Here is a 19653-nt window from a genome sequence, read left to right on the forward strand (position 1 = left end):
TCCATCTTCCATATCATATTAATCCATCTTCCAAACAGCTGCAAAATGATTTCCCTTAAATGCAGATCTAGCTATGATATTTCCCATACTCCGTGGTTCCTTATTGCCTCTCTTGGATAAACTGCTTCTCTTTTTGGCTTGTAAGCCCTTCACCATTTGTTCTCAGCCTACTTTTCAGTTTCAATTACACACGTCCTTCTCATACTCTATGGTCTAGGAAAAATGGTATCCATCTTCCATTTTCAAGCCTCTCCACTGGCCAGCTATGCATGGGGTGCTCTCCTCTCTCACCTCTTCCTCACAGAATCCCTTATTTCTTTCAAAACAGCTCAAGCACTACCTTCTACATGGAACCTTTCTTGATTCCTTAGTGCAAGTGCACTCAAACCATTGTACTTATTATATACATACATATATTTCTTCATATATGTAATAATATAATTAACTAAAAGAAGAAAAAAAATGTATTTTTCAACTGCAAGGATGGTCCAAATATGATGGAGATGTAGTTTCATCATTAGTTATGTTAATATAACAATTCCTCCCATAGACTGAAAATGCCCTCAAAATAAGAACTCTTTGAAATATATGTAGAATCTGTATTAATCTAAAGTAGGCTTATGTCAGTTTGCAAAGTAAAACCAAGACGATTATTATTGGTGAAATTGTAAAAGGATGGAAAAAAATTCATGTACAGGTAAAGACAGAAATATAAATGATACCAACCATGGCCAGTTTTCTGTACAGTATGTTTATAAGTAATAAGGAATTCCAGGTAGGCTAAATCTTGCTATTTGTCTTTGTGCAAAATAGGAAGGTAAAAAAAGAATAAATTTGATGTAAGAATAAAATCTTACTAATGAAATGGAAATGAGACCAAGACAGAATTAGGAATTACCCCGAAGAGACAAATATGAATTCAGGAAACATTTTATACTAATCATTTGAACTCTTACCAACTTCATCATACCACCTTAAGATAAAAAGCTTCCCACTACTTACAGAATAAAGTCACAGCTCCTTAGTCCCCACTCAAGTCTCTAAAACTTATTCCCCAACTACCTTACCAACCTTATCTCTCATCTCATTTACCTCTTGTTTAAACAAATCTGTCACTTTAGTCAGGCTCATCTAATCTAGAACACATCTTGCTTATTCTTGCCTTTGTACCTCATTAATTTTATTTTCCCTATAGGGAACACCTCTCATTCTTCCTTTTAGATGCTAACCCTTCATCCTTTGGGGGCTAGTTCAGTTCCATCTCCTTGATGATGAAGCCTTCCCCAATCAGTCTGGCCCAGGTCATTCTCTGTTTCCTGAATTACTGTCTTTATCATTTATTAATGATTAATTATATTTGTATTTTTTATGATTAGGTCATCTCTCTCTGAAGGTGGGGACTATTGTGTCTTGTGCTTCTTTGTAGCTCACTGTGTTATCATATAGCAAGTCCTCAATAAGTATTGTTAACTGAATGAAGTTATTGTAGATGAAAAAGTGACCAATGTCAATACCAATTCAAACAAAGAAATTTAGCTGGATGTGAAAACTGATATTTTTAAATATTGTTAACAGGTTAGGAGCATAAATGGTGTCTTATTTATTACTGTTTTAACACCAATTCAATTCAATTCAACCAACAATAATTAAAACACCTATTAATACAAGTTACTATGCTAAGTGCTAAGTGCAGGGATAGAAAGACTACAACAAAACAGTACCCTCTCTCAAAAGCTTATATTCTTGGGTGGGGAATACAATGTACATAGAAAAATATAGTAAGTAATATAAGTAATTTAATGGAGAGGCAGAGAGAGAGACAGAGAGAGGAGAGGGAGGGGGGGGGAGAGAGAGAGAGAGAGAGGGGGAGAGAGAGAGAGAGAGAGAGAGAGAAAGAGAGAGAGAGACGAGAAAGAGAGAGAGAGAGAAGAGGGAGGACAGAGGAAGAAGAGAGACAGAGAGAGAGAGAGAGAGACAGAGAGAGAGAGAGAGACAGAGAGAGCAAGAGAGAGGGAGAGACACAGAGAGACAGAGAGAGAGAGAGAGAGGACAGAGAGAGGAGAGGGAGGGGGGGAGAGAGAAGAGAGAGGGAGACAGAGAGAGAGACAGAGAGAGACAGAGATAGAGAGAGAGAGAAAGAGAGAGAGAGACAGAGAGAGAGAGAGAGAAGAGAGAGGGAGACAGAGAGAGAAGAGAGACAGAGAGAGGAGAGAGACAGAGAGAGAGAGAGAGACAGAGAGAGCAAGAGAGAGGAGGGAGACACAGAGAGACAGAGAGAGAGAGGAGGAAAGAAAGGAAGGAAGGAAGAATGAAAGAAAGAAGGAAAGAAAGGAAGGAAGAAAAAAAGGAAGGAAGAAGAAAGAAAGAAAGAAAGAAAGAAAGAAAGAAAGAAAGAAAGAAAGAAGAACACCACTTCCTTGACAAACCATTTTAAGCATCTACTCTCAGCTCTCTTCTACCAATAAGCTTGAAGTGCTGGTATCTATTCTCTATCTCCTTTTCTCTAGGAGATGCTAAACTACCTTTTAAAGGGGAAATACTCTACGTACCTGTAATGTTAATACAATTTGAAAATATTCCCCCCCGCCCCCGCCTTAATAGGACTATGTTACCTGCTTTGAACCTGAGTCACATGGAAGTCTGAGTCACATGGGCCTGGGTCAGGGGGGTTGTGATGCTCTCTGGCCCTGAAGAAGGGTATATATATATACTCTGAGGTTAGCATTTTGCTTTGGGGCTCACTAATGGGAAGAGTATTGGTGTGATGTAGCCAGATGAGACTCTGAAGACATTAAGGAGCCACCCCCCTGGCCCTGGCTTTGAAAAATCCAGATGTTGGCACTTCTCTCTCTCTGGTAACTATGTATGTATTGCTATGGTCAGACAGTTGGAAGCCCTGTCTGCTGGTCTTTGCTGTTTGTATTTGCTCTGTTTATATACTTTCTGCTTGTAATTTCTGTTTGTATTTTCTCTGAAGTTCAGGGTGCTGACTTTTCCCCTGAATTAAGTGAATGATATATATTTATATGTGTGTGTGTGTGTGTGTGTTTGATTAAAGTAAGACTGTTGACCCCTTTAAAGTTGCTTTCCTTTAGAAAAGCAGATCAAAGAACTGTGCTAGCAGGCTTCCTGTGTACTGGTGTTATTGGTCTTACACCCCTACAGCACCTGTAGGTAGCATTGTTGTTACAGTACCACAGATGTTCCTAATACTCAAGGACACCATTTTTATTAGAGAGTGATACAACTTGGCTTTTAAAAGTCTCCTGTATAACTTGAAAACAAAGCAGAAAAATTACTGTCTTTATATATATTCTTAATATTATCTTTATGAATTCATGAATACAAAACATTTAAATGAAAAAAATTGTTATCATATTACCTGAAGTGTTTGTCATAACAGAATCTGTTTCTAGCTGGAATAGAGAAAAAAACACAGGGTAAGTAATCTTAAAAGTTCTTTTAGGGGTTAAACTTAATGATTAATTGTTGGAAAAATATGCAATTAATGAGAAACCAATATTGTATACTTAGTAGACAAATAATGTATAATAACTCTGATGGAGTTCTTATAAATTTACCATTGAAATCTGTAAATAGGTATTCAGACCTTCTGCTGCTTTCAGACTTGGTGTAGCAATGGCCCTGTAGATCATTTAGACCAGGCTAGAAGAGAAGTGACTTGCCCAAGGTAACAAAGGACATTTGTGGCAGAGCACCAGAACCCAGGTCTTCTGATCTCCAGGGGTTCCCAGTTTGGGGCATATTGCAGCCAAAAGATTATGAGGAATTGTTGTTTGTCCTTCATTTTGAAGAAGACCAGTGACATCACAAGGTGATGGATTTATGAGGAATATTTAATAAGTAATTGTGTTAAGCTACTAAAATATTCAACGAACAGTAGGGTAATGAAAAAAATTTATGGAATGGAAAGAAAGAATGATGAAGAAGGTTGGAATGGGGAAGGAAGGGACTGTTCTAGTACAACTGAAAATTCTGAGAGAGAAAGTTGAAGGAATAATTCCTAAAAACCAAAACTAAATGTATGAGGTCTGGATGTGAGACCCTTTTTGTATTAATCTAGAAAAAGAAAACAGCCAAGGATAGAGACCCAGTAAAAGATGAATCATGGATCTCTGCAATAACTCAAAGCTCTGAACTGATTTCCAATCAATGAAGTTACAATATTTTTGTGTACTCTGGAAGAAACATATCCCATTATTTTAAAATGTTCTCCCAAGGTTATAATTCCATTTATAACAAATTATCTCTGTGAACTGAGGCTATCACCACTCTCCTAGTATCCTAGGCTGAGAACTTCAGCATCATCCTTGACTTCTAACTCAGACTCACTCCACATACATTCATTCATTCAATAAGCATTTATTAGGTGCCGATTGTGTGCCAAGTACTATGCTAAGTGTCAGGGATACAAAACGAGGCAAAAGCATCACCGCCCTCAAGGAGCTTACAATCTAATGGGGGAGACAACACGTACACCAATATGTACAAAGCAAACCATATATAGGATCAAAAGGAATTAATTAAAAGAGGGAACACACTGGAATTAGTTAGCAGGTTAGTGAAGGCTTCTTATAGAAGGTGGGATTTTATGTGGAACCTGAAGGAAGCCTGGGAAGCCAGGGGGCAGAGATGAGGAAGACATTTCCTAGGCCCAAGGGAGAGCAACACCGCAGCTTCATGACATGCCACCAATCAAATGCCTCTGCACCCAATTCTGCCCCTCAACCCTCCAAAACACACATAGAAACTTTTATCTCTATCTCTGGGAATAGTAATCAAATCATGACCACCATTCCAGGGAAAGAGGGGCACATCAATCACACCACAACACCCCTCCCTGGCCATCACTCCTCTATTCCCTGTGGTCTTTCCTTATTAAAATGTAAACTACTTGAGGGCAGGGCCTATCTTGCTTGTTTATAAATTTCAACTTACACTTTTTTTCACCCAATAGCATGTAGATTTTTTGATGGGAGGGGCTTAACTTTTGTCTTTGCATCCCCACCTTGCCTAGGACAGTAACCTGACATAGTAGATGCTTAATCAATAAATGCTTGTTGAATTAAAAATAAGTTGGTTATATATGATAAGAGCCTAATAGGAGAAGGGAAAGAAAGTCTGAAATGGTTTTCAAGATTTTAAGGAGGTGCTAATGAGGTGAGTTGTTTAATAACTCCAGAATTGAAGCAGTTTACCACAGCATTCTCTACTAAGAAAAATGATCATTTTTCTCTTCTGTTAAAAATCAATTACTGAATTAGGATTTTTTTTTTTAAGAAACCTGTAAGTTGTTCAAGACATAGAACTGAAGAACAATGTTAATGGATGAGATTGCCCAAGTCCTCAGGGTACATACTTTTTGATCGGGGTGGGAGACTCCACCCAACTAGAGAACCTTACAAAGAATTTAATGGAAGGTGAATTCCAGCCCACTTTGTTCTACTCATGCTTGGATGGGGGTAGATCTTTTGTCTAGATTGCTGAGGCTGGGGGTGATCTAGGAGAGAGAGTGATCAAAGTCACATCCCTCAGCCCTCATTAGAGTATATCCACCTTATTATAATATTCATTCTTTTCATTAATTGTTAAACAATTGATCAGAGTTGATTGTCATCCTCAAGAATATCCACTCTTCCAGGGGGTGGAGCCAAGATGGCAGCTGGAAAGCAGGGACATGCCTAAAGCTCTCCCCCAGGACCTTCCAAACACCTATAAAAATGGCTCTGAATAAATTCTAGAACTGCAGAACCCGCAAAATAGCAGAGGGAAGCAGGGCTCCAGCCCAGGACAGCCTGGATTATTGCTGGGTAAGGTCTACAGCACGGAGCTGGGAGCGGAACGGATCGGAGTCCAGCGTCGGCTGCGCCTGGAACAACCAGACCAGGAGCCGGGCAGAACAGGTCCTACTGCCCTGAATCAGTGAGCTGTGGCAGTGTGACTTCTCAACCCACAAACACCAAAGAAAACAGAGAAGGTTAGCGGGAAAAAACTGTGGGGACAAAGTGAAAGGAATTCGCGGTTTGGCCACCACCCGGGGGCAGCAGAGGTGGTGCAGCTCCGAGGACAGAACTACAGCTGCAGTTGCTTCTGGCCCCAGGCCCACCTGGTGGGAGGAATTAAGTGGGGGATCAGAGCAGGAGTGCAGAGCCTGATGAAGATCTGCTCAGGTCCGGGTTGGTGGTTCTTGGAGGAGGAGGAACACTGGTGTGGCAGAGCTTGCTGTGTAGAAAAAGCTCTGAAAACAACAATACAGCCCCTCAGGCTTGGGACAGAGTACTCCCTACTCTACAAGCAGTCACACCCCGATGAAAAACTCAAGGGTCAAGCTGGGAACATGGCCAGGCAGCGAAAACAGACTTAGATCCAGACTCAGGCTTTGGAATTGGTGACAAAGAAGACCAAAACATACAGCCAGAAGAAGTCAACAAAACCAAAGGGCCTACGTCAAAAGCCTCCAAGAAAAACATGAACTGGTCTCAGGCCATGGAAGAGCTCAAAAAGGATTTGGAAAAGCAAGTTAGAGAAGTAGAGGAAAAATTGGGAAGAGAAATGAGAAGGATGCAAGAAAACCATGAAAAACAAGCCAATGACTTGCTAAAGGAGACCCAAAAAAATACTGAAAAATACACTGAAGAAAACAACACCTTAAAAAATAGACTAACTCAAATGGCAAAAGAGCTCCAAAAAGCGAATGAGGAGAAGAATGCCTTGAAAGGCAGAATCAGCCAAATGGAAAAGGAGGTCCAAAAGACCACTGAAGAAAATACTACCTTAAAAATTAGACTCGAGAAAATGGAAGCTAGTGACTTGATGAGAAATCAAGATATTATAAAACAGAATCAAAGGAATGAAAAAAATGGAAGACAATGTGAAAACAAACCACTGACCTAGTATAACCAGAATGGCCTTTGTTTTCTTTGAGTGACTCAATTTATCTCAGTGAGCTTTACTAGGTGCTAAGCCCCGGGCCCACACCCCATTAGGTGTTAATGTAATCCATGTGGATGTGAACCTCCCAGGGTCCTAAGGGGAGGGGCCAACTCAAGAACCAATCACCAGAGCCTGAGCTCTGGTGATTCAGATGATGTTTGATGTCTGAAGCCCTATAAGAAGGGAGGACAGAGCCATTTGTGTGGGGCTCTGGAGATGGTATTGATGAGGAGACTCTGGGCAGCTGTAGCTAAGGAGCCCTCCAGCTTGTAAACCCGGATGTTGAGATTTTGTTGAACTCTGGTAACTATGTGTTGGGATTGAATCAGACAAAGTCTGTTGATGTTTGTAATTTGTTTGCATTTTGTTTTGAAGTTCAGGGTGCTGGCTTTTCCCCTGAACTAACTGAATGATATTTGAAGCTGAATTAAAAGTAGCTTGTCAACCCTTCACCTTGCTTTCCTTAATTAAGCAGATCAGAAGAACCTGTGCTGTTGGCAGCTTCTGGGTGCTGGCTGTGGGTGAATCTTATACCCCCACAGAAGCTGCCAGCCAGATTGTTGAAACCACCTAGAAAATAGATCTAGGAGAGAGAATTTTAAATTATTGGACTACCTGGAAGCCATGATCAAAAAAAAGAGCCTAGATATCATCTTCAAGATATTATCAAGGAAAAACTACCCTGATATTCTCGAGCCAGAGGGTTAAATAGAATTGAAAGAATCACCCGATTGCCTCCTGAAAAAGATCCCAAAAAGAAAACTCCTAGGAATATTGTTGCCAAATTCCAGAGCTCCCAGATCAAGGAGAAACATACTGCAAACAGCCAGAAAGAAACAATTGAGTATTGTGGAAACCACATCAGGATAACCCAAGATCTAGCAGCTTACCCATTAAGGGAACTGAAGGACTTGGAATCTGATATTCTGGAGGTCAATGGAGCTAGGATTCAAAACCAAGACCTCACCTACCCAGCAAAACTGAATATCATCCTCCAAGGCAAACATATTGGATTTTCAATATAAATAAAGAACTTTCAAGCTTCTCAGTGAAAAGACCAGACTGAATAGAAAATCTGACTTTCAAACACAAGAATCAAGAGAAGCCTGAAAAGGTAAACAAGAAAGAGAAATCCACAAGGAACTTACTGAAGTCGAACTGTTTTGTTTTCATTCCTACCTGGAAAGATGATGTGTATAATTCATGAGACCTCAGTATTAGGGTAGGTGAAGGGAATATACATACATACATACATACATATACGTGTATATATATATATATGTGTGTGTGTGTGTGTGTGTGTACACACACACACACACCACAGAGGGGGGGGGCACAGGGTAGTTGAATAATGAAGGGAAGATATCTAAAAAAAACTAAAATCAAATGAGCGGTTGAGATGAGGAATATACCGAGAGAGGGAGAAAGGGAGAGATAGAAAGGGGGTTAATTATCTACATGAAAGTGCGCAGAAAAAAGCTAGTTTCTGTAGGAAGGAAGAGAAGGCATGTGAGGGGGAATGAGTGAATCTTGTTCTCATCAGATTTGACCTGAGGAGGGAATACCATACACACTCAATTGGGTTATTACCCCACAGGAAAGAAGAGGGAAGGAGATAAAAAAAGGGGGACGATAGAAGGGGGGGCAGAATGGGGGGAGGAGGTAATCAAAAGCAAAACACTTTTTGAAAAAGGGACAGGGTCAAGGGAAAAAAAACTTGAACAAAGGGGATAGGATAGGAAGGAGTAAAATATAGTTAGTCTTTCACACATGAGTATTGTGGAAGGGTTTTACATAATGATAGCATGTGGCCTATGTTGAATTGCTTGCTTCTTAGGGAGGGTGGTGGGAGAGGGAAGAGGGGAGAAAATTTGGAACTCAAAGTTTAAAAAAGCAGGTGTTCAAAAAAAAAAAAGTTTTTGGCATGCAACTAGGAAATAAGATATATAGGCAATGGGGCATAAAATCTATCTTGCCCTACAAGAAAGTAAGGGAAAAGGGATGGGGGTGGGGAGTGGGGTGACAGAAGGGAGGGCTGACTGGGGAACAGGGCAATTAGAATGTATGCCATCTTGGATTGGGGGGAGGGTAGAAATGAGGAGAAAATCTGTATTCAAACTCTTGTGAAAATCAACGCTGAAAACTAAAAATATTAAATAAATTTTAAAAAAGAATATCCACTCTTCCAAGGGCATATAGGGCATATATTAGGTGGGCTTCCTGAGAGGTCTTTGACATTAAAGAGTGCCAATGACCCTTTTATTATTATTAATTAATATTTATTTAATTTATATAATTTATTAAGAAATTTATTAATTATCCACTAGCATGATTAATAAAATGATTAATTACCCAGAAACTATGTCTCTCAACTTTTTATATGGTACACTAGGAGAAATACTAGTCAAAGACCTGAGAATCGACTTTTAGTTAAAACAAAAAAAAATTGCTGGGAGTAGGATAGTACAATGGAAGGAGCATTGCATTGGAATACGAACTGTATTAAAATCCAAATGCACCACTTACACTTGTGTGACCTTGAGCGGGGCGCTCTGGGTCTCACTTTCCACATATGTAAAATGAGGTGAATTAAATGATTTGTAAAGACCTTCCAGCTCTGAATCGAAGCTCCTATGAGTGTGCAGAATTTGTATTTCTTGTATTCCTGTCTTGTAGTCTCAGCTGCCATTTCATTATCTGTAAGAAGCCTTTCCTGATCTTCCTTAATGTTAGGGCTTTCCTCTGAGATGATCTCCAATGTATCCTGTTTATATCTATCTGGTTGCACATATCCCACATATGTGTATATAGCCACATAGAGGTGATACACACACACACACACACATCTCTTTGAATACTGTCTCCATCATTACATTGTGAGCTCCTCAAGGGCAGTAACTACTTTTGCTTTTCGTTGTATCGCCAGTGCTTAGCACAGTGCCTGGGTGCAGTAAGTGGTTCATAAATGCCTGTTGAATTGTTATAGCCAAATAAATGCTTCCTATTCCCAAACTGGAGACTGGTCTGTTTCCCAAGAGAAAGAGGTAAGCGCACTGGAGTATGCCTCTCTACTTTCCAGATTATTAAGCAGAATAAAGTGTTCCTTAATTTAAAAAAGACAGAGAGACAAGTTTCAATGTGAAAATGAAAACATAGGAAAGATTTGAAGGGTCAGAGAAGAATCCTACTCCGTATCAGGAGGATGCAGAATGGAAGAGAAACTGGGACCGTGAATGTGTGGAGCTTAGATACAGATAGAAAGCTTTTACTCAAGATGAGAGGCTGTACACTCTGGAAAGAAAGCAGCTGCTTGTCCTCAAAGGAATTTTGTTGTAGATCTACAGGTGCTGTGAGGTAAGAGATAATTTCCTAGAGGTCAAGAGAGAAAGAGAAGGACAGTGGGGGTAAGTGATGCCTTGCTGAGGGCCACTGAAGCAGTTACTTGTCTATCTGATAACAATAATAGAGAGGTCTCCCGTTTTCCCAGGGCATAGAGCCAAAACATGGCAAAGAACCTTCAAGACTTATCAGACCTGATGACCCACATCTGGTAATTCATGGGGTGACAAATGATGCTGCTTCAAAGAACTGGGAATGGACTGCTAAAGATTACAAAGTTTTATGCCAGAAACTGAATTTCTTTAGGCACACAGGTGGCATTGTGATTACAGCTGGCCCTTGGAAGGCAAAGGATTAAGAAGAGAAAGGCAGATAAATTGATGTATGAGAATGGAATTTTTGAACCATGGCTTAAAAAATAGGAGTGACAAGCTGCTGGCCAGTTATATAGTGCACCTAACAAGGGCTGGTAAGAATGTATTTGCCTTGGAGTATAATCTTCTAAGTGTAATCAAAGGGCTTTAAACTGAAAAGGAAGGTGGAGGGAGGAGAGAGCGGGAAGGATACAAAAAAGCTTGAATACTGACCTCATCTAATTCATACGCAGAGACCCACGCAGTACAGGAAGGAGAGTAGAAGAGACACCCAAAAGTTTACAGGAGACAAAACCCAACAAGGAAGCCAGCAGTAAACCCATAGTCTGAGGGGTTTGTACACAAATGCATACAGTATGAGTAATAAGCAAGATGAACTAAGGATACTAATAGTAGGATGCTGATTTATTTATTTACTTTTCTTATAAAGAAGGGGACAGAGAGAGAGGAGAGGAGGGAGAGAGAGAGAGAGAGAGAGAGAGAGAGAGAGAGAGAGAGAGAGAAGGAGAGAGACCAGGATTTGGCTGAAATTAAAACACACATGAAAAAACATAATACATATATAAAAATTGCAACTGCAAATGTGAATGCGGTGAATACATCCATAATAAGATGGGTACCAAAATGAATTAGAAGGCAAAACCCAGTAATTTGCTAAGATTCTTAAATAACTATATCAACAAGTTGGAAGACAAAAATAGTAATGAATTGAACATGTGAGCCCACAGACTAGGAAATATCTAAAGAAATTATGCCATATTAATATGATGAAATATTATTGCAATGAAAGGAATGATGAATATTAAGAATTCTTTAAAAAAACTCAACTTGGTAAGTTTTTTATAAACTCATTTAGAAAAAAATAAGAACAATTTGCAGGAGGACTCCAATAATGAAAAGGAAAACAACACTGGAAGACTTCAAAATTCTTATTAATACATACAGGTGTATGTATGTATATATATGTATGTGTACACATGTCTATAACTATGTATGTATATGTATGTGTGTATATGTGTATACATACATACGTATATGTGTGTGTATACATATATATATGTATATGAGAATGACCTTTATTCATTTATTGATGTGGTCAAAAGATATGGATAAATCATTTTCAAAAGAATTGCAAACTACTCACAACCAAATGAAAGAACACTCCAAATTACTAATAATAAAAGAAATACAAATCAAAACAACTCTGAAGTTTCGCCTTGAAACCAGAAAAGATGATCAAAACGAGGGTAGTCAAAGTTGGATTGGTTATGAGAAGATACTTTTGTGTTCTTGGTAGAGCTGCGACTCAGTACATCCATTTCAGAAAGTGATTTGTAATTATGGAAATAAAGTAGCTAAAATGTCCCCATCTTTTCACCCAGAGAAGCCATTACTAGACTTAGAACCTAAGGAGGTCATTGATAAGAATATATACGCCCAAATATTTATAGTAGCAAAGAAGTGAAAACAAAGTGAATGTCCACCAGCTGGGGAATGGCTACACAAATTGTGGTACATAAATTTAATAGAATACCACTGTGTTAAGAAACAACAAATATGATGAATACACAAAAGCATGGAATTATCAGCACAATCTGATGCAGAATGATATAGCCAGAACCAGGAAAACAATATACAAAACGACAACAATTTAAATGAAAAGTAATCAAAAGTGAATATTACAAAATTATAAAGAACAAGCCTGACTCTGAAGAACAGCTACAAGGACCCTCCTCCCCCAACTCCTTTGCAGAGGTTGGAGGTAACCACAGGCACGGTATCTTGTATATGTTTTTAGACTTTTAAAAATATCTTATTTGGTTTTGCTAATTTTTCATCTTTCTATTCTTTCTCTTAAAGCAACAAGAACGACATTATTTATGATATGGGATGGCTTTCTGGGAGGGAGGAAGAGGGGAAGGGAAATTGGGAGACATCCTGGTTTTGTAAAAACCAAAGAATAGCAATAAAAAATTATTTAAAAAAAAAACCTCCCATCAATGCAGTGAGACATCATGACTTAAGAGGGCTGAGGATGAAATATACCTCTTGCCTCTATATAAGTGGCAATGCAATGGTACACAGAATGAGTCATACATTTAGACATGGGTAATCCATTTTTATTTTCCCCAACTATCCATACTTCTTAAAACATAATAAATATTTAGGGAAGGAGGAGTCATTGGCATATGATGCTGACATAAAAAGGGGTATCAATAAAACATTTGGAAGGAAAAAATTAAAAATTAAACATACAACAAAAAATAGGTAACTTCCAAATAATCTCCAAACACAGACAAAAATAGAAATCCTGAAAACAAAAATCTTTTAGCAATGTCAGTGCTCTTGAAGCGCATGAAGTTTCTTGATGCTGTTCTTCGATTTCTGGAGTGTCCACAACAACATATCAATCAACTGTTCTTTGTATGATTTAACGTGGTTTGGTTTGTCTTTGGGATGTTATCCTCCGTTTGAGGATCCTTTCTGCTGCTTGTTTTTCCACTTATTCTTTGGTCCCTCCTTCTCCTCAGTCTGGGTGCACAGGCTGCTGGCCAGCCTCAGTCTTCTCATATCAGGGATTTGCTGGTCAGCAGGGCAGGTAACCTCCCTGGATAAGCTGTTGGGGGGAAGGGGAGATGAACCATAGACGCCCGGGCTTCAAGCCCCCTTCTCATCAGGCCTGACAGGCTGCTGCCCACTAATCTGTAACTCTCAGTGCTGCACATGGCACATCTTTATCCCTCCCCCACTCCTACATCTTTCCTCTTTCTATCTTTCCTGTGGCTGAAAAACAATGACTGCTGTTTTGTACAGTGTCCAGGTATTTTTTGATAAAGTCACTGCAGCTCTGGCCCTATGCGTTGTTGTTTATTCCTTTTTCAGCTGTATCCAACTGTTCATGACCCCTTTTGGGGTTTTCTTGGCAAAGATACTGGAGTGGTTTGCCATTTCCTTCACTAGCTCATTTTACAGATGAGAAAACTTGAAGAAACAGGTTTAAGTGACTTGCCCAGGGTCACATAGCTAGGAAGTACTGAGGCAGGATTTGAACCTGTGTAGGACAATAATCCCCCAAAATGAAATAACAATCAAAGGTTTCTCAAGGTAAAGACAGAGGCTTTATTTGCAAGTCTCCCGCAAGAATTGGGCATCGCCCACTCCTGAATGGTCTGGGGTAGGGAGGCAAGTTTCAGAAGGCAGACATGCAGTTTATATACCCCTTAAAGGCCCCCCCAAAACTCCCTTACAAAACAATTCCATGAAGCCCCCAAAACCCCCTGGACCTCTATCCCCGTCCATGGGGTAGTTGGCCTCACATTCTTGAAACAAGATTCTTAATCTAACACCTTAACCTCAAACTAACAGACAGCCGTTACAGGCGTGCTCACTCTATGTGTATGCAGGATGTGGATATATGTGGTGTATATGCAAATTTAAGCAGGGGGAGGGAGGGCTAACTCAAAGATATAGTTCAGGCATTATGGAAGCTAAGATATTAAGTATCCTGTTCCTTAAATGAGAGACTTTCATCCATTCCACTCAAACCCAAGTCTTCCTGACTCCAGGTCCAGGACTCTATCCACTGAACCACCCGGCTAACCTAAGTAGTGAAGTTCTACATATTCAACTTAAAATAATTAAGGTTGCAAAAAGAAAAATTTAGGTTCGATGTCAAGATAACCTTCCTAACGATGAGAGCTAGCCAGCAGTGGAATAGACAGTGGTGGGAAACGGAAGGTACCCTTCTCATCAGAAGTCTTTGAAGGGAGTCCCGGTGACTGCTTATCCCATACACTGTTGTAGGGATTCCTTTTGGGTATGGGCTGGACGAGATGCTTTCCAAGGTCCTTAACAACTCAAATACTGTGGGATTCTGGGAGTTGTTGGGGATGTTCCAGAGTAGATTTTTGTTTAGGCATGTGGTAGAGTAGATGGCAGGGCTGGGGGTGGCTCTCTCCTAAGTCTAAGATCTGTGCTTCTAATCTTCATGAAGTCATTCATCCTATACAAAATTGGATTGTACAGAATTCATTATCCTTTTAAAGTTCTTGTACAGTTTTGCCTCTCTCCTGCTTGATCTTCCCTCCCATTTCTATATTTTTGAGTTTTAATTTGGTCATTTTGATTATTTCTAAAGAAATCTGTTTTGAATTTTCCCTCTCGTGTCCTAAGTTGTCTTTGTTTTGCTTTTGTTTCATATTTTAGAACTTTGATTTCTGACCTAATTTTCATCTTAAGGATTTTTTTTTTGCGCTTTTTGGCAGGGCAATTGGGGTTAAGTGACTTGCCCAAGGTCACACAGCTAGTACAGGTGTCAAGTGTCTGAGCTGGATTTGAACCCAGGTCCTCCTGACTCCAGGGCCGGTGCTCTAATCACTGTGCCACCTAGCTGACCCCCATCTTAAGGATTTTTAAAAAAGTTTTACTTCTTTTTTCACTCTAGAGTTTCTTGTAATTTCCCTATTTCTAGAAAATTGGCAGGAGGATTTGTTTTGCTTTTTTCACTGGTGTTTTGGGTTTCCTTTCCTTTAAAACAACATTTATTCATCGTATTTAGGAATTTTCTGCACTGGTTGCTCCTTTTTTCTTCTTTAAGAGTCTCTTAAAAACTGGTAGTTATCCCTTCCATATCTCAGGGATTAGGGACACAGTGCCCCGCAAGCTGGAAAATCCATGTAAAATTTTTTGGCCCTCCCTTCATACCAGAGAAGTCTGAATTATTATGGCATTAAATATTATGGCATTAAATATCAATATGTTGATATTATATAAAATATATATTAGATAATACTATGTGTGTGTGTAAACACATACACACACACACACACACACACACACACACACACACACACACACATATATATCTATATATCTGAGTTTCTAAACTTTTTCCGTATTGTCTGCTAGCCTTTGCATGTTGCCTGTGGCTTCCACAAAACTCCCATTCAATTTCTCATGCCAGCTTATGCTATATTGAAATTGTGATAGGGAGAGTCGAGATGTGGAAGGGATAACTGTAGTTGGGCTACACCGGGCTCTCTTTCTTGTACTTTTTCTCCTTCTATTCCTGTTACTTTAACTCAAGATCATTGTTTGGACCCTCCTCCTCCCACAGTTGGCTCATTTTTTTCCTGCACAGACTCTGAAGCCTAGTTGGTGGGGTGTCTCATCCTTATTAAATTGGGCAGTACCAAGCCCTGCTTAAATTTCACAGAGAGAGGACGGACTATAGTAAGGTTTTTCAGTGAAGTTCCCCCTCTGCTAGTTGGCTAGGCCCTTTGGAGATTCTTGGAGGATGGGGTTCCCTATTCATATGTGTGTTTCCTTTGTTCATGTGCCTGGAAAAGGTAAAAGCTACTTCAGCTGAAGTTCAAAACACAAGCCCATGAGGTTATTTGTGCTGGTTGTGCCCAGGGTGCTAAGTGGGGTGGTTAGGATATGTGGGAGATTTAGACAGTTTGGCCCTCCCTTAATTGTATGGAGATATTTCCAATTTTTTTCTTCTCCTCCCAACTGCACTTTAGAATGCTATATTTTCTTCATTTTGAGGTTTTTGAGATGGGGTAAAAATCATGTTTCAAAATAATTATATTTCTATCTGCCAATCCCATCACTGCTTCACTATGTGATTTGGTACAAAGGTGAGGTACCAATGCAGAGGGCAGAGAATAACTGAAGAAGCAACTTTTTTAGGTACAACATAAAGGACCATGTTCATGATCTTAAGATTTAAAGCTTAAAAGGGATCATGGAAATATGACCCCCTCATTTTATAGGTGAGAAAACTTCAGTGTAGAGGATAAAATAACCTTCTAGAGTTCCATAGCTAATAACAGATCTGAAATCTGAACCCAAATTCCAACTCCAAAGCCAGGCTTCTTTTCACTATACTATTTCTTATGTTACTCATTCTTTATTATTTGTGACTAATTTATACCAGATCCTTCAACAGTGAATGGCAAAGTCATCAATTCAGTTTGGCATTTCTTTAAGAGAAGAGCCTCCTTTAAAGCAAACTTTTAAAATATGTACTCCAGAATGTTTATTTTTAAGTTATTTGAACCCTAATAACATTTAAACTTCTCCCTCTGCAATGAATATTTCAACCCATTACGCAACACTTACTTAGCCTTCTGAATTTGCAATAGTCTCTGAATGAATATCATATATGTGAGAATGTGGTTAATTTTATAAACAAAGCAAACAACCCAAACGAGGCACAATAATTGAATGAAGAAAGGCCTGGTTTATCAAGCTGATAGACAAAGAGCTTTGAAGGGAGCCAGCCTTCTCACATAACCATGAAAAAGCAACAGAAAGGAAAGAGAAATAGCTTTTAAAAAACCTACAGTAAAATAAAAATAATCAATATAGGAAGTAATCAAAATGATGAAATGTAGTGATACCATTAAAATTATATGTACATTTGCATACATATACACACATATATAATACAATGCTGCAGTTAAAGCACCATTTGGTCATCAGTCAAACGGTATTTCCTAAGTGCCTACCATGTAACAGGCACTACACTGTTGTTCAGTCTTGTCCAACTCTTTCTTGGCAAAGACACTGGATTGTTTTGCCATTTCCTTCTCCAGCTTATTTAACAGATGAGGAAACTGAGGCAAGCAGGATTAAGAAACTTGCCCAGGGTACACAGCTAGGAAGTGTCTGAGGCCAGGTTTGAAGTCAGGTTATCCTGACTCCAGGCCTGGTGCTCTATCCATTAGGATACTATCCCTTAGCACTCTATCCCAGAAGCAATGCGGGTGGAAAAAGAAACAATTCAAGATACTGGCATTGAAAAAAAATAAGCCAGAATTATCATTGTTAATAAAATCAAAGGTCAAACAAAAGAGGTTATAGAGAATTTAAAAAACCAATCAACCAACCAACCAACACAAAATCACAGGAGAAATGAAAGCTAGATTTTAAAAAGCTTATTTTTTTTTGTTCTCTATATCTTTTAGTGAATTTTAAGGTGATAAAGATACAGTCCATAGTAGGTTACTTTTAAAAATATTAATCAACAAACATTTATTAAATGCTTACTACATGCCAGGCACTGAGCTAAGTGCTAGGGATACAAGATAAAGCAAAAACAGTCCCTGCCTTAAGGAGCTTCCATTTTTAATTGTTTTCTTTTAAAATGTTGAGTTCCAGATTCTCTTTCCCTCCTATCACCTTCCGCATTCACTGAGAAGGCAAGCAATATGATATCAATTGTACTTGTAAAATCATGCAAGACATAGTTCCATACTAGCCATATAGCAAAAAAGAAAGAAAAAGGGAGAAAATTATACTTCGATTTGCACTCAGAGTTCATCAGTTCTCTCTCTCTGGTGGTTGACAGCATTTTTTTTTAGCATGAGTCCTTCAGAATTATCCTGGATCACTGTATCAATCAGAGTAGCCAAGTCTTTCATAATCGATCATCACTACAACATTGCTGTTAATGTGCACACTATCCTCTTGGTTCTTCTCACTTCACTTCGCATCAGTTCATATGGGTCTTGCCATGTTTTTTTTTGAAACCCCTCATCACTTATAACACAACAGTGCTCCATCACAATCATAATGCTCCATCTTCTTTAGCTGATTCCCCAACCGATGAGTATCAATTTCCAATCCTTTGTCAGCACCAAATGAGCTGATATAAATACTTTTGTACAAATAGGTCCTTTTCCTTTTTCTTTGATCTCTCTGGGGTACACGCCTAGCGGTGGTACTGCTGGGTCAAAGGGTAGACAGTCTTATAGTCCTTTGGGTGTAGTTCCAGATCGTTCTCCAGAATGATTGGACCAGTTCACAGGTCCACCAACAGCGCATTAATGCACCCACTTTCCCTCATTCCCTCTAGCATTTGTAAGTTCTGACAGGAGTGAGGTGGTACCTGAGAGTCGTTTTAATTTGCCTTTCTCTTACCAAGAGTGATTTAAACCATTTTTCCTATGACTTTGGTTTCTTCTTCTGAAAACTGCCTGTTCATATTGTTTGACCATTTATCAAACGGGGAATGGCTCTTATTTTTACAAATTTTATTTGATTCCCTATACATTTGAGAAATAAGGTCTTTATCAGAGAAACTTGCTGTAAATTGTTTTAATATTACTTCACTGTCTGTGGTACTTTCATTAATTATCTCTTTCAGTTAGGTTTATTTTTGCTTTTGCTTTGTCTGAGATCATGATTACCACCCCTGCCCTCTTCACTTCATCTCAAGCATAATAAACTTTGCTCCAGCCCTTCATTTCAACTCTGTATCCCCAACGCTGAGCAGAGGGCCTGGCACATAGTAGGAATTTAGTAAGTGCTTGTTTTCTTCCTTTGTTTGGAGATGGTGGGAAGTTGCATGGAAGTCTGAGTCCATGAAAAGTTAAGGTGAATGCTTACCAATCGGGAGCCCCCAAACTAAAGAAAGACAGTAGGTTTACCTGATTATTTCTATTAGGCAAATGAGATTCAGATGAGAGGTAGCATGATATAGGGAGAAATGTTGCATTTGGAGTCAGGGAAGACCCCTCCCATATTTTCCAATGGCTTCAGGCAAGACATTTAATTTCCCCGAGCTTATTATCTCACCTGTTAAACAAGGATAAAAATACCTAAAGTACCAATAATATCATGCAGTTGTGGTAAGCTGCAAATGAGGAAACGCATGTAAAAAGCAAGCTATATTTGTTATTACTCCTAAGTAAGACAATCACATTCATAATCACCAATAATTGCTAGAGGTTAAGTATGAACCAAGGTCTTTCTGACTCCCAAATCTAGCACCCTGTCCACTGCCCCTCCCATATGCCTCTTTAACATCACTAAAGGATATCTAGGTAAAATATTAAATAAAATATGCACAAATAGAATACAGTAGAGCATCAAAATGAAATCAACAAAATAATACAAAAATGGAGGGTTTCCCTCTGTTCATATTTAGCTAGAGTGGTTTGCAAATTAACTGGGACAAAGTAAACTAAATTTACAT

The 19653-nt window shown here is 39.1% G+C and overlaps 1 protein-coding gene across 3 annotated transcripts in view; it reads right to left on the reverse strand.

Moving 5' to 3' along the window:
* EFCAB11 (EF-hand calcium binding domain 11) overlaps nucleotides 1-19653 on the reverse strand; it is a 172059-nt gene that overhangs the window by 142960 nt on the left and 9446 nt on the right. For all 3 annotated transcript variants that reach the window (XM_036735947.1, XM_036735948.1, XM_036735949.1), the window contains exon 3: nucleotides 3383-3416. In XM_036735947.1, the coding sequence (XP_036591842.1) occupies nucleotides 3383-3416 (34 nt within the window). The remainder of the gene's footprint in view (nucleotides 1-3382; nucleotides 3417-19653) is intronic.

Source organism: Trichosurus vulpecula, chromosome 8 (genome assembly GCF_011100635.1).
Source record: "Trichosurus vulpecula isolate mTriVul1 chromosome 8, mTriVul1.pri, whole genome shotgun sequence".
Lineage (NCBI taxonomy): Eukaryota > Metazoa > Chordata > Mammalia > Diprotodontia > Phalangeridae > Trichosurus > Trichosurus vulpecula.